The sequence below is a fragment of the Siphateles boraxobius genome, unplaced genomic scaffold (assembly GCF_051911475.1).
Source record: "Siphateles boraxobius isolate OS27281-9 unplaced genomic scaffold, OSU_SipBor_1 49, whole genome shotgun sequence".
NCBI lineage: Eukaryota > Metazoa > Chordata > Actinopteri > Cypriniformes > Leuciscidae > Siphateles > Siphateles boraxobius.
This window is the reverse complement of record NW_027509130.1, coordinates 4626751-4650261: the sequence shown is the minus strand read 5'-3', so window position 1 is coordinate 4650261 and position 23511 is coordinate 4626751. Positions and strand designations below refer to the sequence as shown.

The following is a 23511-nucleotide window of genomic DNA, read 5'->3' as shown; positions in this document are numbered from 1 at the left end:
AACTCCATTTATTTATGATCCAACCAGAATAGAAAGTCTCGGCACGCTACCATGTCTTGGTCTAGGGTATAGTTGACGAGGCCTTCAACTATTTCGCCAAGATCTGTTTTGGCATTTTTTGATGCCAGTGACGCACAGAGATCTGTTACAAACGTAAACATAACGAGTAGTTCATCGACCGCGAATTCGTGACTAGATGCATACATCACATCCAGAACTTTTCTGAGGATTACGCCTGTCGGCTCTAGGGTGTTAAAAAACATGGGCGTCACATCGGTCCATGTCCCCACCAACCCTCTTATGACATCCATTTCTTTTTTGGGATTTGTGACACGTTTGGTGTCCCGCTCACAATCGGTTTTCCTATCGCACGCAGCATCGATGATACTGTCCATCAAGTAAACCATCTGGTCTCTAAAATGATCTTTAAACATAGAGTCTAACGTGGCCCTTAAACGACACTCATTCCCCGTGGAGCACTCACACACCGGATGATACTTGTGTCCCGCATCGCCGGAACTCGACGGGCAGTTGTTCTCCGTCAGCTTTTGCGTCGCCATCTCAGAGATTTTTAGATTTTCAAATAGGAAACTGTTTGATGGTGAAAGTCCCCGGAATCTCTTGAGCGAGTCCTTGCAGCACAATCGTCCAGGCCTAGTGCTTTAACGCTCGGAAGCTTGTGTTTTTGACAAATGCCAAATGCTCAGACAAACAGGAACATCTGATCAATTCCTTCCACTTTTGATCAATGAGATGTTGTAGTACCCCCGCAGTCGCGTTTTTTACGATATCGAATCCGACGTCGTTGAAGCATCCGTCCGTAGCGTCGAAACGGGGTTTCGTCGAAAACGTCGAAACTCTGTGTAGAGTTTATTAACCCATGCGATTGGGGTCCGCCCTCGCACCCATGGTGTGTACGGTGGGGGTCGTCATCAGGACGCCGTAAATAACCATGACCTGCATGTCGTCCGAGAGAATTCAGCCGAAAATTATTTTACGGTACTGTTCAGTTTATTTAAAAAATATTTTTCATTGAACACCGTTATATTTGTTTTCTCATTCAAAGTCATGTTGAAAGAACCTGTTTCAGTTAAGTAAACCAAAAAAAAATTACTTAAGTAAATGGAGTTATTGTCTACTTTATGTATATTTAATGTCGGTCTATCATCATTTTGTAAAGAAAAATACTGTTGAAATAAAAGATTGTACCGCTTAACTCATCATTCTTTGCGACCGTGTCGGAGCTTTGGAGTTTCACAATTTTATAATAAAATGGTATTATAAGTCTTGATTCTTGCGCATTAATAATTTAATGAATAAATACTAGATGAGAATATTTCAGAGATTAAATATTTCAGTGAGCCTGTGGATTTCCCCATCCCATCATGCTGTATAGGGGTGTACATTTGAAATAAAACGTTATTTATGTGTTTTAACAGCAAGATAAAAACATGTTAATGTTTATATTTAAAAGAGTTTCTGATATGTTAGTGTTTTACCATAAAGTGTAGACCATGATAATAATAATTAAAGCGGTTTTAATCATTATAAAAACAACTACTTTGGGGATGCATTGGATGCGACAAAACCAATAAGAATCTTTACCGAGTAAAGATTTTGTAAAAGGTTATCTTATTAGATATATTTGTAAAGGTTGTTGAACACTATCCCTAAATAAACGAAACAATTGGATTATTTGAACTTAATAGTTTTGGACTAAATTAAGAATGTTAACCTGATTCAACTAAACTCATTCTTTGTTTCGGTGTATTTTTAAAAACATAGATAGATCTACATAGATGTTTTACACAAAAAACATTTCAGAGATCCTTGTGCGGTGTTCTGTAGCCGCATAAAGGGGTAAAATATACATTTAAGCGCTATTTAAAACTAGGATGGTATAATATACTGTAAAATACTGTAAAATATACTGTAAACCATAAAATATAATGTAAATGTCTCAAGCGAAGATGATGGTTTAAACCGTCATTTTATTAAATCACGCCAATTCATGCGAATACTGTCAAATATGAACAAAGAGAAGACATAGAGTTGACTAACATTACCGCTAACTGTAGGAACCAGATATCCAGGGGGAAAGTGTAAAGAAAAACACCATACAAAACATTACAATCACACCCGGCGATACGATAAGTGTTACGATAGTGTTGTTCAAAATGAAACCGCGGTAAACAATTTAAGAACCCTAGAGCTGTTAAACATGCGGTTCAATATAAACAAGAATCCATCTCTAATGCGACTGAGCTCGTTTCACATATAACTGCTGATAGTTAGGTATAATCGTTAGATAATTTATCAAACAATTGAAATTTACGATATGTTAAAACATTTTGATGATGGGCTTGCACAAAGCATTGACCAGCTCCTTGGCAATGCTTTCACAATTCACACAGTCAAGCAGTTCCCTCATCTTCATCACACAGTCCAGCAGTTCCCTCATCTTCATCACACAGTCCAGCAGTTCCCTCATCTTCATCACACAGTCCAGCAGTTCCCTCATCTTCATCCGGCGTGTTGGATTCGCTCACACATTTGCAACTGATTCATTGTGCAAGTCAAGATCGTCAATGATTGGATCAATGTTCTTCATATTTTCAACCAACTGACTGGTGTTTGCTTTCAGAAACCCTTGATGATCTGAGAATATAAAAATAGAAAAATTAAAACAGGAAAAGGAAAATGAAGGCAAAATGGGGAAAGAATATAAAGATTGAATCTAACCTTGTATTGACCTGTTTCTCTTCTTTCCCAGTCGCCCCTTTTGGACAGTATTTGGCTTTGATAAAATCTGTAGTAAAATAAATAAGTGCCGTAAAATAAAAGGCTATAGTTACAATTCTGAATAATCCAGGAGCATGACACCAGATAAGATAAATTCATCATGACTTAACTTGATTCAATAGTACCAAAATATTTCAAATTTGTACATGATACTGTTAGATCAGAATGTAACTTTCCTTAAAATTGGTCCCAAATAGTTAACTCGGACTGCTTAATTAAGATTAATTTTATACATTACATAGGCGAAAAACTGTTTTAATAGTTTTTCATGCATCACACTTACAATTTGCCGGTACATTTGATTCGTCAGAAGTTATGTTGATCTCAAAGGGGGAGCCATGAGTTAAATCAGTTATGATAGGCGAAAACACATGGCCGCCATCAGATGAAGAGATTTTGCCTGTTTACATAAAATATCTGTCAGTTCATCTGTCAATTGTTCATTTATTTTATTATTGCAACCATGAATTGAGTTAATTCGTCGCTTTGATAAAATCATCAGTAAATAAAAGGCTAATGTAGTATAGTAAAATAATCCAGGAGCATGACAAATTTGTACATGACGCTGTTAGATCAGAATGTAAATTTCCAATTGGTCCCAAATAGTTAACTCGGACTGCTTAATTAAGATTAATTTAATACATAGGCGAAACTGTTTTATTACACTTACAATGTGCCGGTACACTTGATTCGTCAGAAGTTATGTTGATCTCAAAGGAGGAGCCATGAGTTAAACCAGTTATGATAGGCGAAAACACATGGCCACCATCAGATGAAGAGATTTTGCCTGTTTACATAAAAAAATATCTGTCATTTCATCTGTTAATTGTTCATTATACACCCAATAGAGTACCTGCCCCCTTTTTCACAGTCGCTGGTTACCGGAAGTGTTTTTACTTCCAGAAAACGCCTGTTGCACTCTATAATGTTTCTCATTAAAAATAAATATAAACCACACTAACATGTTACTTGGATGTCCGGTTGTCCTGCAGTGTTTGCTGTCTCTAGAGAGAGAGAGAAAAGGAAAGACCATGTTATTTTAAATGGAAAAAATCATGCAATCATCCTATAGGCAGTAACGCAGTTCATTACAGTACAATGATGAAGTTTACAGTTCTTTTCCATTCAGGGGAGCATAATATCATAAATATTGAACCATCTGAAAGAAGACGCTTGACAGTGTCCCAGCGTCAGAATGTATAACTAAATTATGAGAATGTGAAAAACGCTAGGCTATATAAATAGCTTTGACTTAACTTTTATATATTTTGGTTATCACATTGTGCCATTCATATTTACAGCTTACATTTTAAACAATTTTATCATGCAAAGTGCTAAAAGTTAAAATCAAAGACAAAGTAAAGGAAGAATTAAAAAGTAGCCTACCGAAATTTAAAAAGTAAGTAACTGAAGAGGAATAAAATACAGATTAAATAATTAAATAGGCCTATGCACATATAACCATGTTTGACTCAAATAATCTAAATAAGATTTAAAACTGAATAAAAACCAAAACATTTATTTTAAAAGTCCTTTATGGAAACCCCGCAGCGGCCAACTACAGTAAAATGTGCTTGGATGGGGGGGAAATATATATATATATATATATATATATATATATATATATATATATATATTTCTGAAACATATATGATGCCAAAAACATTTGATATAGAACATATAACAATGTGTAAGAGCAACAAAGCATGCTAGAGGGTAAGCTAAACAGCAATAGTACGTTTAAAACACTAATGAATTATACCGTCTTTTCCTTATGTATAAACAATCTTTTTAAATAAAACACCGTAGCATAAATGAATTATAGAGACAATACTCACTTTTAGACATGTCTTTTGATGAGGTGGTAAGAGGAGTGAGGGTGCAAAAGTTTTTGGTCCAGAAATGATTTGTCTTGACTTTTTATAAAGAAGAGGCTGGGCAAAATACTCTTGGAAAACGTCAGAGCTGCGTGTCCACAATGTTCTTTCAGTTTTTTTTTTTTTTTTTTTTCAGGTTACACATGGCAATAAATTACTATAGCCGCTTAAGGACTAAGCTGTAAGCCTCCAAAATGGAGGAGGTCAAAGGGCATGCCTCCTGCTATATAGATAACCGATAGTATATTCTCAGTAAAGGGGTTCACCCTGTATGTTTCCACACTGATTAAGGATAGTTTGGGAGATACAAGAAAAGTAAAAAATGATATACACCTTATACGTGCAATAGATCATAGCTACCGTAGAAAAAGTAAGATCATGCTTTGAAATAAGATGAGTAAAATTAAATATGCTGTGTGATGAACCAAAAAAGGTACATCGCGTCTCTGAAAATGTACGGTGGTTTTCTAAATGATACAACGTAATCTAAATAAGAGCAATGTAGAGTCCTGGGATTTCTTAAAAACAAAAAAACAACAACTACAAAAAAACATTGTGACAAACTTTGACAACATGTTTCATGCGGCATGGACAAAAAATACTGTTTGAAATATTTTTGTCTAAGATACCAAAGTACAGTTTTTGCTTTATTTTTTGAACAGACGCTTTAGTAAAAATAATACCTTTAGGTTAAATTTATGTAAAATCATTTATATCATACAGAAGTCTTCTAAGAAGATAAATAGAAGATACGATTTTAATAAAACGTTAAAGCTTTGATTTAAACAGTCTTTTAATTTTAAAAGATCTAATTTAAACTTTTAATATTTCAAATGAATTTAGTATGAATAAAACTCTGGAAAGCAGACTAACTTTACATATGCTATGACATTGGCACATCTGTCTCATCTGTCCTGTAACTCCTCTCGTCTCTGTGAGGGGGTCATGCATTCATTTCACCCTGTAGTTTATCACTGAAGGAATAAAAAAGGAATACAATTTTGTTTATGACTTTGGACTGTTTTTATCATTGCATAAAGAACTACATCTTCAGCACTGTGGAAATGTAAGGTATTTTTATATTTATATACTTTATTTATTTATATATAAATTCATTTAGCTAAAACTATGTTTAAATAGTTTGAATTCATTTTAGTAACATACTTGTTAATATTCATTGAGTTATATACTTTATTTATAATCATTTAATTTAAAAATAGAGATTGGTTAATTTTATGGAGCCGGGTTAGTGTATGTGTGTGTGTGTGTGTGTGTGTGTGTGTGTGAGTAAAACAGTATGTAAAAAACAATGTAAAGATACAATTTTCTTTGATGGTCGTGTTTAGGTGTACGGGATAGAATATGCTGTTACAGTACAAAAATCATTATGGCTATGACTAAATTAATAAACATTATACTTTAGGTCTCCGTTAAACAAAATCATTACAGTAATCTTCTAAAAGATAAATAGAAGATTCGACTGTATTTAAACGTTTTTATTAAGACTTTAAATAATTCATTGAATTGAATTTAAATTATCTTTTATTTTTAAACTTTTAAGATTAACTTTTAAGATTAATACTAACAAAACATCCTCAACGTCTCATACTGCTGCTGGCCTGACACACACACACACACACACACACGCACACACACACACACGCACACGCACACGCACACACACACACACACACACACACACACACACACACGCACACGCACACGCACACGCACACGCACACGCACACACACACACACACACACACACACACACACACACACACACACACACACACACACACATTCCTCCTCCACTCTGAATCACAGAGTGTCAAAATGACCGGTGTGGGAGAAAAACACTCGAGGATATTTTTGTAAATACATTCATACATTATATGGACAATGATGTGTTGGGATTTACTTCTTCAACTCTCTAAAATGTAAGATGATTTTATTTTTGTTTTGAAAAGATATTTGATACACTTTTAAAAGATCAATGTACTTCAACTTTAGTTAGTATGAAAAAATATTTGTAAATTACTAAATGTACATTTTATAACCATTTTAAAGATCAATGTTTTTCAACTCTAGTGTAAAATATGTTAAATTATTAGAAACAATCTCTTTTTTCTCACTATACCCATATATATAGCGTGCTCAGGAATGCCAGGATATCAGGTGTCACACAGACACACATTTAACTCAAAGACTGTCAAAATGCAAGGGGTGTGAGAGAAACGCACATGGGGGCTTTTTTCACCATAGTGAAACGGTGAGATGATTTTATTTTTTAAATACTTGGATCAGTAAGATATTTATTTTAAAGGAATGAATGTTTTTCAAATCTACTTTAGTTAGTATGAAAAATATTTGTAAATTACTAAATGTACATTTCATTTATATACTTTTAAAGAACAGAATGTGTTTCAACTTTAGTTACTGGGAGATATTTTCTCACTATCCCCATTTATATAGCGTGCTCAGGAATGCCAGGATATCGGATGACACGCACACACTCACAGACGCACACACACAGTGCGGAGACTGTCAACTTTAATCCAATTCTTCACCATAGTGAAACGGTAAGATGATTTTACTTTTGTAATTCTAATCTATTCTAATCTATATGCGACATTAGAAAAATTATTTTCTCACCCCGACACGGAGGGGATTTCCCACACCAAGAAGTTATTTCCCCCCGGGGTCAATAGGTCAAAATCAATGGGGCAAAGACAACTGGCAAAGACAACTGGCAACTTCATATATCATACAAAAGTCAATAGGGCAAAGACAACTGTCAACTTGATCGATCGATAGGTCAAAGGTTAATCCCTACATTAAAGGACCTCCGGAACATCCTCCGGAATGTACTGTCAACTTGATCGATCGATAGGTCAAAGGTTAATCCCTACATTAAGCGACCTCCGGAACAACCCCCTCCGGAAGGTCAAAGGTTAATCCCTACATCAAAGGACCTCCGGAACACCCTCCGGAAGGTCAAAGGTTAGCCCCGCCCACCTGTCAATCATAGGGTCATAAATCATTTTGACATAAGCCGAATCATATAACTACTCGTCAACAAGCTTCCCCGACCGTACTTTTTGACAAGCGTTAAAACGCTTTAAAGCATTAAAACGCAGTACAGTTTGCTGAAGACTTCTCTCTATTCCTTAGTAAAGGTTGGTCTCATCAAGCTTTGTGAATAGGTTTTAAGAGGAAACTCTTACCTAAGAACCTTTAATGCTATTTAGGAGAACTCTTAGTGGTAAGATAAAATGTTTTGTCAATATGGCCTCTGATTTGTATACTTTTATATTGTTGCTGGAATTGACTACAATAGATTGAATAGCTTTTAAACTGACCTTTAATTTACCTCTATGTAGAGTAATATTTATGGAATATTTATTTTCTTTTTCCTCTATATATTTCCTCTATGCCTCAAGTAATTCGACTGCAATATATAATAACTATAACTAGAAAACATGGGTAAATAAGCTCAATTTATATTTTTAATGTAATGAGACAGAACTTTAAACAAAGGGTTAAAACAGTCTCTATTGCTGCAAATGTTATAATAGTTCAACTGTTCAAGACATTTTCAATTGACCATTTTTGTGTTAAATGTGTGTATATTATCTGCCTTCTTTCTCCCTTGTGTAGTTTAAATAATAATAAAAAGTTTAATAGTCTTATGGAACGGTCCTCTAATTTCTTTTTTCTTGTATGAAACTGCAGATGGCACTCAGATGTTACAAAACCCATAAACAACACATGAATTCTGTTCCTGTCTGAACTCTGCAGTAAGTTCATCATTAATGGTTTAAATTATTATTATTTTTAATACAAGATTATTATTAATATTATTATATTTATTAATAAGAATACAAGAATCATAATTTATGTTACACAACACCCCCCCTTTATTTTAATCAGAAGAGTTTCTGGTTCCATTATGGAAACATCAAGACATTCTGAGGTAAGTGGCACCAGAAAGGCCAATATTTTTATGTGCATCATCTTATCACTCCATAAGATAATAAATATTTTTTGCAATAAGAACCATGCATCTAGGATCAATGGCACATTACTTTAGACGCTGATTTTCTTTCAGAAAAATGAAGACAGCGGTTCATCTAGACGTCCAGTGGACATCAGTGACTGGAGTAGAGATCGTGTGAGACAATGGATGCTGGAGATAAACGTGGCCGAAGAAGATGCAGACATTTTGTACAATCAGGGAATTAATGGAGATGCTCTTCTTCAATTAAAGCAGAATTATCTCTTAATGCAAAAGCTATCAACTGATGCAAAAGAATTGATTTTTCAACACAAAGATCTTCAGAAACAAAAGACTCATCAGCAGAATGATGTGGTGACTCTTAACTGCAAGCCTTATCCTTTCAATACATCTGATCCTGCTAAACAGTACACAGAAAACAGCATTCTAGATGTAACTGAAACCGGTCCAATAGACCTCATACAACCATGCCATGAATTCAAAGGATTCACCAACACAACGGAGGAGAATAGAATGAAAAAATACAAATATGAGGTGATTCGATTTGCAGCAGCTTGTATGAACAGCCGTACAAATGGCACTATTCATTTCGGAGTGGCAGACAAACCACATGGACAAATTCTGGGTATTAGTGTCCCAAAAACAGATGAGTTTGATGTACAACAGAAACATGCAATTGAAAAACATTTTCTGAAAGGTCATCTTAAAATAGCAAAGAGTTGTATTAAACCCCCTCGATTTGTTGAAGTTCGCAATGCTGAGATGACACCTGCAGGAAAATGTGTTATTGAGGTAGACATAGAGCCGTCCTCCATAGTTTGTGAAGAATTACACTTTAACACTTATAATGTGGACATAAATGACATGCAAGGTTCAAAGAACAAGAAACAATATTTTTTCATAAGAGACGGCAGCAGCAGCAGGAATCTTATTACAGCTAATTTAAAGGAATATGAGAAATATATCAAAGACATGCCACATTTGTCCCGGTTGAGGAAGGCCGCTGAAGAAAAGCATCTCTCTGTAGTGAAAAACTGTGCGCACGGCTCTAAACTGTGTGAGATGATAACAGGAGGGGGCCCTTCTATGGACAAGTCATACTTTGCATCATACATTGTGGTGACAAACAAGTCTCACCCTGATCAGCTGAAAAACCTGGATTTCCTTCTTCACATGAATCTAGCGGCTGTTTTGGATTTTGATCTACAATCCTCTGAGAATGGCTTGATTAAGATGTTCAATGATCATTTACCAGCTCAGCATAAAGGTGAAATTGAAGACACTGCAAGCAGTTTAAAGCTGACCAAAAACACAAGCTGGGTTTTCTGTAAAGGAGGCATTAATAAAGTAAACCCCTCTGATACTGATAAATGGTTGACTGAGAAGGGATCTTCAGTGCGTGATGATGTTTCCTTACTGCTCAGAAAAAATGTGGCTCACAAGAAACTTCTCACCATATTCCTGCTGTTAAGTGAGGTGAGCGACCCCAAAGATCCTTTGCTTGAAACCTTCAGTATGTTTTTTAATGAGCTTAAGGGACAAAACCAAATCTTGTGCATCAGTGACAATGAAACAACATACACCTACTGGAAGGATCTCATTAAGGGCCGATATGGAGTTGACGTCTCAAGATGCATTTATGAGCTAAGTTTTGCTGAGGTCAATGGCACCATCCTCAGTCTGTGGTCAGAGAATCGCAAAAAAAGCCGGTTTCTGCCTTGTGGTGGTGGCAGTAATGTTGTGCTAACAAAGAAAACTGAGGATTCCCTAGAAACGCTGAGTGTTCTTTGTGTGAACCAGTGTGATGGAGAAAATGAAGACAAACAACATCACGAGGAGAACTTCTATAAGGGAGGAAAAGTGTCCTGGTGGAACTTCTTCTTCTCAGAACAGCCCGGGTCAGTGTCAGTCATCAAACGTGACAAGTTAGACTACATAGTCAACACTATGATTCCAAACATACTGAATCAGAAGAGAGCTTGTGTGTTTATCAACATCCTCCATCCTCCAAACTGTGGTGCCACTACGTTAGCCATGCATGTCTTATGGACACTGAAGGATAAATTTCGTTGTGCAGTGCTGAAGGAAACAACACATGATTATTCTACCGTAGCCGAACAGGTTGTGCAGCTTCTAACATATGAGGCAAAAGAGAAACCTAGACGACTTCCCGTTTTGCTCATGATCGACCACTTCCCAGACCTTCGCAATGTACTAAGACTCCAACATCAAATTGAAGAGGAATGTTTGAAACAGAACATTTTTTCAAAATCTCCACAAGTCATTATTGTCAACTGCACGAGAGTTGAATCCTGTGACCAGTTTGAAGGAACTGACAATGCCGTTTCCATTCCAAACCGTTTATCTGAAAAGGAAATGGAACTATTTGGGGAAAAGATGGAGGAGTTTAAGAAGACCAACACAAACATTGAAACATTTTTTGTGTCCATGATTATAAACAACTTTTCATCTCCCTATATTCAGGGTATTGTGAAAAATAACATGAATGGCTTCAACTTCCAAGACAAGCATGCTCAACTTTTTGCGATTCTTGTCCTCCTGCATGTCTACTGCAAGAATGCATCGCTGTCAGTCTCCGCATGTGAAGAGTTTCTTGGTCTGCAAACTAAAGCTGAATCCTGTAAGGTTGAAGATGCATTTGGGAAGTTGTCCTCTCTTTTGAAAAGATGCACAGTTGATTCTGAAGTGACCTTTGAAGGCATGATGGTGATTAACTCAAGTGTAGCTCAACGGTGTTTGAAAGAGCTGTCAACTTCTCATGGAGTGACAAAGGCAGAAATCACTAACCTTCTGCTCACAACAGACTCGTTTTATGAGTACGCTCTGGGGAAACAAAAATTAATGCAGGATGTCCACAATGTGTTGGTGAAGAGGCAATATTCAGCCAAGGATAAAGACTTCGTTTTTTCACCTCTTATCCAGGATATAATGAAAGAGACTCCAGGGAAGGAAGAGACTGTTCTCCTCAATGCAGCAGAGAAGTGCCTCAGAAAGGATGCAGTAATATTCCAGCTCCTCGCCAGGTACTATTACATCAAAAAACAAGACTTTACCAAGGCCAAATTTTGGGCAAAGGAAGCCAAAGACCTTTCAAGGGAGAACTCGTACATATGCAATACAGTATCACAGGTACTTGTGCGTGAGCTCAAGCATGCTTTTCACAAAGATGATCCAATCGAGCCGGACAGTCTTGATAAGTATCTTACATTGGCTGAGTCTGCAGCAGAAGCTTGCAAAGAAACACAACAAACTGCAAACAACGAGGCCGTAGCTCGACTGGAAAGACAAAATGATTATAATACTTACAACACTGCTGGCCATCTCGGTGAACTTCAAACTGCAGCTACTGTTATACAGGTCCTGCAAAAAAAACCATTTATCTCAGGTTTTACTTACAACAATTGCCTTACGCAAGTCTTCATTGGAAAAATTACCATTGAGGATTTGTCAAGAAAGAAACCTCAACTCAAGGAATATTGTGAAGTATTGCAAAAGCATAAGTGCTTTCTTCTTCAACTAAAAGACACAATGAAGCAGCATTTTGATTTTTTCAAAAAACTATTTGTCAACTTGGTTCCTTTTTTTGCTGAGGAAGACAAACAAAAAGAACTGACATTGCGCAAGGTTTCCAGGTACTTTCAACAGTACACTGACCTCTTTTGGGAAGGAAAAACACAAAGGATTGAGCTATTCATCAATGACCACTTAAGCAAGATGGTTAAAATTGAGCAGACGCGTGAATATCTGGAGTGGAACAAGGGTGATTCCTATACTGGCCTACTGGAATATTTGTATGAGGAAGACTCTGCATCAACTCTTGAAGAGATCATCCGGCAGTATCATTTCATTCTGGAGTCACAAGAGGCCAGACTGATGGACACTGTCAACTTTATCTATGCAAATGTAATTCTTGCTAACATCAATCATGCATCTCGGTGCATCACACCCTACAAAGACCTTTGTGGTTACTTTGACCTTTGTGGTACAATCACTCATGCCGGTGAGATCCTGCCATTGCACTACATCACAGTTTTGTTGTTATGGCAAGAGAAGAACAGTAAATTACCAACATTTGTCTTACAAATGAAGGAGTCATACATAAAAGAGCTGAAACATTTATCTAATGGAATGAGAGCAGCCGTCCATTTCTACCTCGGGAAAGACAAAGGTTATGGTGGCCTGATTTCCCACAGGGATATTAACAGCTGTTTAGGATCAGGGCAGAACATCTCAACTCTGTGGGATAATGAAAGAATATGGAAACAAGTGAGAGACAGTAAGAAGCTTCGCAGAGTTTCTGGTGAAATTCGCAACAATTTGATCTGGGTGGAAGATGTGAATGTTATGGTTGATCCAATGTTCAGAAGCCAGTTACGTAAAGAATCCGGCACAAGAGTGACATTTTTCATTGGATTCTCAATGAATGGACCAGTTGCACTTGACATACTTTGAGTCAAAAGATTCACAAGCCTGATCTAATGGATCTTACTGACAACCAGGGAAACATTTAATCTAGAAAGACAAATCTTTCTAGATTTCCAGTGCTCTAGAAACATCTAGACACTCAAGTCAAAGAAGCTCATGGACCAAAGCCTAGTATTTGTTTTAGTTTGCCTCATTATCATATGTTAAACGTATCAATATTTAAATCAGTCTTTTTTCATACTGTTGTATGTTTTTGGACTTGTTTGTTTTAGTATAAATGCCTTATTGTGTTTGATGTGAATTTCATAAAAGTAATGGTATGATTGAGAGGAGTCTGGCCAGTGCCAGAAATGCATTGACGTCCAGAGAGTACCTGTGCTGTACTACAATTATACTGGGTTCTTTATTGCATATTACTCATACATTGCTATATTCATACATGTATTATGTATTCTTTATATTTGATTCACTTTTTAGTTTACGATCTAAAAAAGTCTGTAAAAACAGGGCCCAGTGTTCCTTGTCAATATAAAGGGATTTCCCATATTGATTTCTCACAGATTTTTTACATGCATTTTGAATTACGTATTGCATTTGTGATGTGTTTTAGGCTTGCAGGATGTGTGTCCATAAACTTAACAGAAAAAGTCTGCCAGGACATTATCAGTTTTTCTTTCTTGATAAATATTGCTATTGCTGCGTAACCATATGCCCTCTATCAAGGCCTTCAAGACCATAATATAAAAAGAAGTACAATTTCATTCCCTTTGCTTGTGATCATAACACGTGTTTAATAAGTTTCTGTTAAGACAAATGCTATCAAATAAACTTATTTCGAATCACTTCCTTTCTCGGCTCCTGCACTTCTCCTGCATCCAGTCATTTTCAGAAAAAGAAAAGAAAAAAAAACCTTTACAGAAAATCAAGTCTTACAACCAATGTTGGGTAAGTTAAAAAAGTAATCTATATCTATTACAAATTAGAGTTAAACTTCTTTAATTGTCTGTATTTTCATTTACTTGTCCAGTGTCACAAGTCACACACTCAACACTACTCGGCACACACTCCAAACAAACAAACAATACTTCAATATTTTTTGCTTATATCAGGCTAAACTAGGATTAGGCCTTAGATTAATTAGGGCATTTAAGTAGCTTTTATGAACATGCCCTAGAAAGAAAGAAAAACACATTACTGGTGTGCATCTTGAGACAAAACAATGGCATTGACATATTTAATGATATGCCAGTGCAAGTTGCTGTCAGTTAAAACAGCTCAAGCCGGTCTGTGAAACCGGGGATATATTTATTAAAACTAAGACAACTCAATTATAAAAAAATATTTAAATAAAAATTTGAATAATAGTCCATGGTTTCTCATTGACAGATATTTAGTGTTTTGACTATCTTATGGAGTCATAAATGGCCTCATAAGGTGGGTGTAGACAGGTTTTGTTACATCAGGACATCCAAACTGTTCCCATATGGGATGAATATAGTATCAAAATGATTAAGACGTGCAAGCACACTTATCAATGAACTTGATACATGTTGCAGAAATGTTTTATCCATGCCTTTCAACTTGCGTGTGCAAAATTCAAAATTGAATGAATGTGTAGCAATTTGTTCAAATAGAGACATTTTTGTGAATACAAATATTTTCTTTTGTATTAGTGTATCATAATTTGTGCATGCAACAAAGAAGATGTGCATGTGTGGATCAGATGACGCGCGTGCATTCATTGAGTTCTTTTCTGAGTCGATCTCATTTGATTCATTTGGATTTTGAGACTTTCTTTTCGCTGTTTTTAAGCATTTCACAACCCACACACAAACAACTGAATAGGCCTGGTGCTAATTATTAATGTGTGCACAACTACCCATTTATTTGACAAATTCACAAATGTGCGTCGCTACATTTAAACTAATACAATACAACTTGTGTGTGCAAAATCCAGAATCACATGAATGTGCAGCATTTTGTACAAATAGAGACATATAGTTGTTAATACAAAACCTCAATTTTGTATTAATGTAGGCCAGAATTTGAGCATGCAACAAGTAAGATGTGCATTTGTGGATGAGGTGACACGCGTACATTCATTGACTCGTTTCTGAGTCGATCCTATTTGATTCATTTGGATTTTGAGACTTTCATTTCGCCGGTTTCGCCTTGCACGATCCACACACACACTGTCTGAGAAAACCTGCTACCACTAGATGGCAGTATTCTGCTAAAACAGACAACGGCAGCGTAATCAAGCGTGATCCCCATTTAAAACGCATAATGTGAGTGATATTAAATTGAAGCACCAAATTTAGTACACAATATAGGCCTACTACCTTATTAATAAAACATACTTTATAGAGGCAATCAGATTATGAACAGCACACATAGAAAACCATTATAAAACGCTTCACGTGCAATAGCGCATTGCATGTTCAATAAGGTGAATCGGCTACTGAGTTCTCTTTCATCATCTCGTGTTCGAGATCCACCTATGGGAAGGGCATCCGTACCTGACCTCTGCAGAAGCATCCAATTGCACCAAGTCTGGCTAGACAGACAGAAGCGCGCAGCCAATGCCAGGTGAGGCATATAACAGCTGGGCGCGCTGCTATTCCTCAGTTGACATTCGCTTCTCGCGATCTCTGCATCTCACAGCTCGGTTGATTTTTACACTGCTCACCTCGTGTCTTCAGGAGGACATATCGGCCAGATCAGCTTCCGCCGGACGTGACAGTTGTTTATTTTTCAACTGCTGCTGCTTTGCATTCGGAGCCGTCCACTCGGACGGAGGACACGGTGATGACGACGCGCGACCGGGGGCCTCCCGGGGCGCAACGTCTCTCATCTGGGCTGACCAGCCTAATCCCGCCTTCCCCGAGGAGGACATCTTCGGGGACAACCTCGCTCTCGTCCACGAACCGCCCGGTTCTGGCGAAGAGGAGGATGTGGCCATTCTTGGGGTTTCAGAGGACGAGGAGGCCATCCCGCCCTCTGGTGTTCCCCAGGCTACGGCCCACGCGGCTCTGCCTCAAGCCATCCTCCTGGAAGTGTGTGAGCGAGCGGCCGCTCGTCTCAACATTGAATGGCCGGCACCTCAGAGCGCCACCGACCAGGAGCGGGATATTTATGATGGGAAAGTGCTGGGACCCCCTCCCGGCCCGAGGAAACAACTCTTCCCCATCCTCCCGGCGTGCGCGAACCACATGAGGTATTATTGGAGCGACCCGCTCGACTTCAGACACGGTCTCACGGGACTCGAGGTTAAGGACATGGCAGCGCACGGTATGGGCGAACCTCCCGCCGTTGAGCCTTCCATCGCCAGGCACCTTAACCCCGCTCAGGGCGGGCTGCTCGCTCCCCCTAAGCCTGTCTTGCCCAACAAGATGGACCGTTTTGCTGCCTCCGTTCACCAGGCAGCTTATAAGTCCTCGGCCGTGGCTGTCAGGGCCCTTAACGTTTCTTCGCTTCTCTCCGCCTACCAGGCGGAGATCCTCGAAGAATTAGGGCAACAACTGGAAAAGGGAAATCCTTCTGAAACCCTGTGGAAGGAGATCCTCACGGTGAACGACCTCGTCCTCCGTAACGCTCGGCAGGCTGTCCAAGCTTGCGGGCGCTCCATGGCGCTTTCCGTGGTGGGAGAGCGTGCGCTCTGGCTGAACCTGTCAGGACTCCCTGACAGTGAGAAACGGCGCATCGCGGGCGGCCCCGCCGTCGCACTGATGCAACAACGGTGCGACGATAAGAGGAAGGAGGATGAGGCTTTCAAGCTTTGCCTTCCCAGGAAGGCAGTCCCACGCCAGGCGCCCCCTGTGCGTTTGCCTAACCCACCGGCCACGGGACGACAGTTTCATCAGGGCAAGGAAAAGCCCCACAACAAACCACCCCCACGGCATCATAACCCAGCACCTTCTAACAAGCACTGGGGTAAGCCCGCTCCCGCCGCGGCCGCGGCCGGGAGACCTGCGAATTCCAACCCCACCGACTCGAAACGCAAGCGGCCTGCCTGATGTTCAGCCGATGGGGGTATTGAGCTTTCCCTTAAGCCTATGTTCACGGGCCGCGAGCCCTTTGGACTCCCCTCCTCTTCTAGGACCCCCGTCCAAGAGACCCAAGGGGTCCCACGGATGGGTCAGCTCACCGCCGGTCAAGACTGCCCAGCTCGTGTGTTTGAGAAATGTGTGTTTTCCCCCCACGTTCAGGGGACCCTCTGTGAGGGAAAGTTTAAACTCAGTGACACCACACTGCCCACACTCTGTTCCCCTCACTCTTTCAATAAAGGCTTCGGCCCCAGTGTTTGCCCAACACAAAACACAAAAAAATACGAATCAAATGAATTCGTTTCGGAGAGAAAACCTCTCTCCGCAGAGAGAACTCATCTCACTGCAGAGAGAGAAAATCTCTCCGAACCCCTGCATGTCGCCTCTAGTGTGTCCACTAGATGGCACCATTGCATCACAAATAAACCTGTTGGTCTCACACAGCCCCGCTCTGGCCCGAGCGGGAGCACTCGCGAGTCACGAAGCGGCTTGGCGAACCGTTTCAGCTCCCGAGTGGGTGATGCGTACAGTAATGCAGGGTTACAGATTGCAATTCGCAGTAAAACCCCCGCATTTCAACGGCATTCTCCTTTCTCACACGGAAGAGAACGCCTCTCACATTCTGAAAGAGAAAATTTCATCTCTCCTAAACAAGGGAGCGATTCAGGTGGCCCCCCCCAATCTGATGAACCAGGGTTTTTATTCCCGTTATTTTCTGGTCCCAAAAAAGGCGTCTCTTTCCGCCCTGTCTTGGACCTTCGAGTGTTGAACAAACATTTGAGGAAATACAATTTCAGAATGCTGACACAGGGCGCACTCTCCGTGCCATAAAACAGAACGACTGGTTCACATCAGTCGATCTGAAAGATGCTTTCTTTCACATAAGCATCTATCCTCCGCACAGGAAGTTTCTTCGTTACGCCTACCAGGGCATATGTTACGAATTCACAGTTCTTCCGTTTGGACTAAGTTTGAGTCCCCGGTCTTTCTGTCTGTGCGCGGAGGCGGGCTTAGCACCTCTGAGAATATCAGGTCTGAAAATCCTGACTTACATAGACGATTGGCTCATCATAGCCGAATCAAAGGAGAAGGTGTTGCAGGACACCTTCCGTGTGCTCATGCACATCACATCGCTCGGGTTCCAAGTGAATGTGAGCAAGAGCAATTTCACGCCCAGTCAGAATGTCATTTTCCTGGGCTTGCAGTTGAACTCGGTCTCCATGCGAGCGCGTCTCTCTCAAGAGCGCGTTCGCTCTCTGATGAACTGTCTGTCGCAGTTCAGAGAAGGGGCGAAAGTGCAATATCGCACATGTCTCAGGCTGCAGGGTCTCATGGCTTCATCCACCCAAGTTGTGTCGTTGGGACTCCTGAGGATGAGGGCGTTCATGAAATGGGTTTTGTCACTACATTTCAGCCCGATTCGCGACCTTTGCCGCTCGGTAACAGTGACACGCGCCTGCTCGGCAGCCTTGCGCCACTGGGAGAGCGAAGACTTTTACGCACGGGGAACCCCTCTGGGGGCGGTTACGATGCGGAAAGTTATGACGACAGATGCGTCCTTAACAGGCTGGGGTGCCACTCAGGAGGGCAGAACGGTGAACGGTCTGACTACGTTCAGCGCACATAAACTATTTAGAGCTTTTAACCATTTGGAAAGCTCTGAATCATTTTCTGCCTCGCCTGCAGGGACATCACGTTCTAGTACGGTGCGACAATACCACGGCTGTGGCTTATATCAACGGGGAGTATTTCCCTTAAGCTGCTGTCCTTCAAGACAGCTTTGCTCTTGGCCTTGGCATCTGCTTAACGTGTCAGTGAGCTACATGCACTCTCGGTTCACCCCTCGTGCACTAAGTTCTCCCTCAGTGGAGATAAGGTTTCCCTTAAGCCTAACCCGGCCTTCATGCCGAAGTGCTTCCCTGCGTACACTTCGGAGGTGTTGGAGCTGTCCGCTTTTCACCCTCCACCTTTTAGATCTCTAGAGGATCAGAGGCTGAATGCTCTGTGTCCAGTCCGTGCTTTACAGGCATATATGAGCAGGACCAACGCTTTCCGGAAGAGCGACCAGCTCTTTGTTTCATGGGCCCCACCGCACAGGGGGAGTCCCATATCGAAGCAACGCCTCTCACATTGGGTTGTGGATGCTATAACTATGGCTTATGAAGCAAAGGGAGTGCAGACCCCAAGGGGCATCAGAGCTCATTCCACAAGGGGCTTAGCCGCCTCTTGGGCTTTGTTTAGGGGAGTGTCACTGCAGGACATCTGCTCCGCTGCCAGTTGGGCTTCTCCTCATACCTTTGTGCGTTACTACCGGCTGGATGTCACCAGAACCTCGGTAGCACATTCGGTTTTAGGGGTGTGGTCTTCTTAGCTCTTCCCTGTAACCGTGTTGGGAAATAACCAATAAGAGTGAATGGGCCGGCTGGTCATGTTCATTCCTGTCACCAAACATTTACTTCCCTTTAGGGGTATAGTAAATATACCGTCTTTCTCTGGCTTTCAGAACCTCACTGTGAGTGTATTGGGCAATCGGGGAGCTGTCCATGTCTCTCCCATAGGTGGATCTCGAACACGAGATGATGAAAGAGAACAATAGGTTACTATCGTAACCCCGGTTCTCTGAAACATCGAGTGGAGATATCCACCAGCTTTGCCCCGCTTGCCGCACGAGAAGCGAATATACTTACTGAGGAATAGCAGCGCGCCCAGCTGTTATATGCCCGTAGGTAAGGGGGTGTGGCCTCACCTGGCATTGGCTGCGCGCTTCTGTCTGTCTAGCCAGACTTGGTGCAATTGGATGCTTCTGCAGAGGTCAGGTACGGATGCCCTTCCCATAGGTGGATCTCTCCACTCGATGTTTCAGAGAACCGGGGTAGTAACCTATTGTTTTAATATCACCGTCTTACTGCATTGACGTTAAGCTTTTTCGTAATAATAGGCTCTATGGGAGGAAAACTATATAGCCTACAGACAAGAGCCTATATGAACTCGACGCGCAACGTTTCACGTTAATGGCATTTCCTTCCTGAGCCTGTTAAAAAGAAAAAAACTTAACATGAAATTTCGCAGTTGCGTTCATATTATAGGCTTATTTTTTTATGACTACACATTGTAGCAGACATTTTCAAAACAGACATTTTTAAATTCCAAAGCTTGTATAGCACAAGCTTTGGAATTTGAAAATGTCTGTTTTTAAATGTTAAAAGACGATTTTCACAGGACATTTGTTTTCCCTTTACCCTTGGCCTGCCACTGTTATATAGTCTTACTATAGCACGATGAGTTTTAACAATATGCAACCATTGTATATCGACATTAAATATTAATTGAAAATCACGTAGGCTACTACGTGTGTAATGTATAGCTGCATAGCCTACATGAGACGTGCTACCACAGCTCATGATGCACAAGGGAACGTCTGCCAATTCCACTATCTGCGTTAAAACGTATACTTTTTTTTTATTAAAATAACTTTTAATATTTAAAAACAGACATTTTCAAATTCCAAAGCTCGTAGAAGGTTCCTGTAAGACTGACTTACAAGTCAAATTTGGACAATAGCCTACTTCTCTTCATGTAGCCTATGTAGCCTGTTCTGCAGAAAAATAATGTAATTCACCAAAAGGGTTTTTTCATGTTCAAAATGGTTGTAGTATGTTCCTAGTGACTAGACTGGCTTACTACAGGTGAAATTGTCCCAATACCTCCCTTCATGTAGCCTATTTACAGTAAACAATTACTTTTTTATAAAAAATTACTGTAATTCACCAAAAGGGTTTTTGGTACTACAGATCAATAATGCAAAATCTCACCTGACTATCACTAGGAACATACTACAACCTTTGGAACATGAATAGAAAAACAATTTACAGTAATTATTTTTTTGTTACTGTTCAATCGAGATATTGGCTGGACATAGGCTACAGTATAGTCAGTCTGTCCACTAGGCATTTACTAAAACCTTGGTATCGTTCATTTGAATGAATGAAGATGGTCCCTTTAGAAAATGCGGTGAATATCAAACCTAAAACTTACTTTACTGCGCTCTCGGACCGGTTGCTCTCCCCTACCCATGCAAAGTTAAATGCAACTGCAGAATTTCATGTTAAGTTTTTTCTTTTTAACAGGCTCAGGAAGGAAAATGCCATTAACGTGAAACGTTGCGCGTCGAGTTCATATAGGCTCTTGTCTGTAGGCTATATAGTTTTCCTCCCATAGAGCCTATTATTACGAAAAAGCTTAACGTCAATGCAGTAAGACGGTGATATTAAAACTCAGTAGCCGATACACCTTATTGAACATGCAATGCGCTATTGCACGTGAAGCGTTTTATAATGGTTTTCTATGTGTGCTGTTCATAATCTGATTGCCTCTATAAAGTATGCTTTATTAATAAGGTAGTACACTGTAAAAAAAATTGCTGTAGTTATGCAGCTGTTTGCCAGTAACTTACTGTAGATTTAAATTGATGTATATTTACTGGCAACAGTTTGTTCAAAGTTAAATGAACATTAAACATTAACAAGTCTTTGTCTTTACAGAATAAAAAAATAACAATCTACTGCAAAGCATTCTGGGAACCAGAAATTTTCATCAACCTTTTTCTGTTTTTTTTTCCTTCAGATTTTGGTTCCCAGAATGCTTTGCATGAGGCTGTTATTTTAGTTTTATTCTGTAAAGATAAAGACTTGTTAATGTTTAAAGTTCATTTAACTTTGAACAAACTGTTGCCAGTAAATAACATCAATTTAAATCTACAGTAAGTTACTGGCAAGCAGCTGCCAGTAATACTGTAATTTCTACAGATTTTTTTTACAGTGTAGGCCTATATTGTGTACTAAATTTGGTGCTTCAATTTAATATCACTCACATTATGCGTTTTAAATGGGGATCACGCTTGATTACGCTGCCGTTGTCTGTTTTAGCAGAATACTGCCATCTAGTGGTAGCAGGTTTTCTCAGACAGCGTGTGTGTGGATCGTGCTAGGCGAAACCGGCGAAATGAAAGTCTCAAAATCCAAATGAATCAAATAGGATCGACTCAGAAACGAGTCAATGAATGTACGCGTGTCACCTCATCCACAAATGCACATCTTACTTGTTGCATGCTCAAATTCTGGCCTACATTAATACAAAATTGAGGTTTTGTATTAACAACTATATGTCTCTATTTGTACAAAATGCTGCACATTCATGTGATTCTGGATTTTGCACACACAAGTTGTATTGTATTAGTTTGAATGTAGCGACGCACATTTGTGAATTTGTCAAATAAATGGGTAGTTGTGCACACATTAATAATTAGCCCCAGGCCTATTCATTTGTAGTTGTTTGTGTGTGGGTTGTGAAATGCTTAAAAACAGCGAAAAGAAAGTCTCAAAATCCAAATGAATCAAATGAGATCGACTCAGAAAAGAACTCAATGAATGCACGCGCGTCATCTGATCCACACATGCACATCTTCTTTGTTGCATGCACAAATTATGATACACTAATACAAAAGAAAATATTTGTATTCACAAAAATGTCTCTATTTGTACAAATTGCTACACATTCATTCAATTTTGAATTTTGCACACGCAAGTTGAAAGGCATGGATAAAACATTTCTGCAACATGTATCAAGTTCATTGATAAGTGTGCTTGCACGTGTTAATCATTTTGATACTATATTCATCCCATATGGGAACAGTTTGGATGTCCTGATGTAACAAAACCTGTCTACACCCACCTTATGAGGCCATTTATGACTCCATAAGATAGTCAAAACACTAAATATCTGTCAATGAGAAACCATGGACTATTATTCAAATTTTTATTTAAATATTTTTTTATAATTGAGTTGTCTTAGTTTTAATAAATGTATCCCCGGTTTCACAGACCGGCTTGAGCTGTTTTAACTGACAGCAACTTGCACTGGCATATCATTAAATATGTCAATGCCATTGTTTTGTCTCAAGATGCACACCAGTAATGTGTTTTTCTTTCTTTCTAGGGCATGTTCATAAAAGCTACTTAAATGCCCTAATTAATCTAAGGCCTAATCCTAGTTTAGCCTGATATAAGCAAAAAATATTGAAGTATTGTTTGTTTGTTTGGAGTGTGTGCCGAGTAGTGTTGAGTGTGTGACTTGTGACACTGGACAAGTAAATGAAAATACAGACAATTAGAGAAGTTTAACTCTAATTTGTAATAGATATAGATTACTTTTTTAACTTACCCAACATTGGTTGTAAGACTTGATTTTCTGTAAAGGTTTTTTTTTCTTTTTTTTTTCTGAAAATGACTGGATGCAGGAGAAGTGCAGGAGCCGAGAAAGGAAG

General features: G+C 39.5%; 1 protein-coding gene across 8 annotated transcripts in view; it reads left to right on the top strand.

The window, feature by feature from the left end:
- Window positions 1-13985, top strand: part of LOC143710909 (sterile alpha motif domain-containing protein 9-like) — a 34785-nt gene extending 20800 nt beyond the window's left edge. For 7 of the 8 annotated variants that reach the window (XM_077202152.1, XM_077202146.1, XM_077202149.1 and 4 more), the window contains 3 exons: window positions 8415-8479; window positions 8613-8655; window positions 8791-13985. In XM_077202152.1, coding sequence (XP_077058267.1) covers window positions 8632-8655; window positions 8791-13170 — 4404 coding nt within the window. In that variant the 5' untranslated portion in view covers window positions 8415-8479; window positions 8613-8631 and the 3' untranslated portion in view covers window positions 13171-13985. Of the gene's footprint in view, window positions 1-6475; window positions 6620-6831; window positions 6952-7154; window positions 7262-8414; window positions 8480-8612; window positions 8656-8790 lie in introns of those variants that run through there. The other variant, XM_077202150.1, reaches the window with a different exon arrangement.
- The last annotated feature ends 9526 nt before the right edge of the window (window positions 13986-23511 follow it).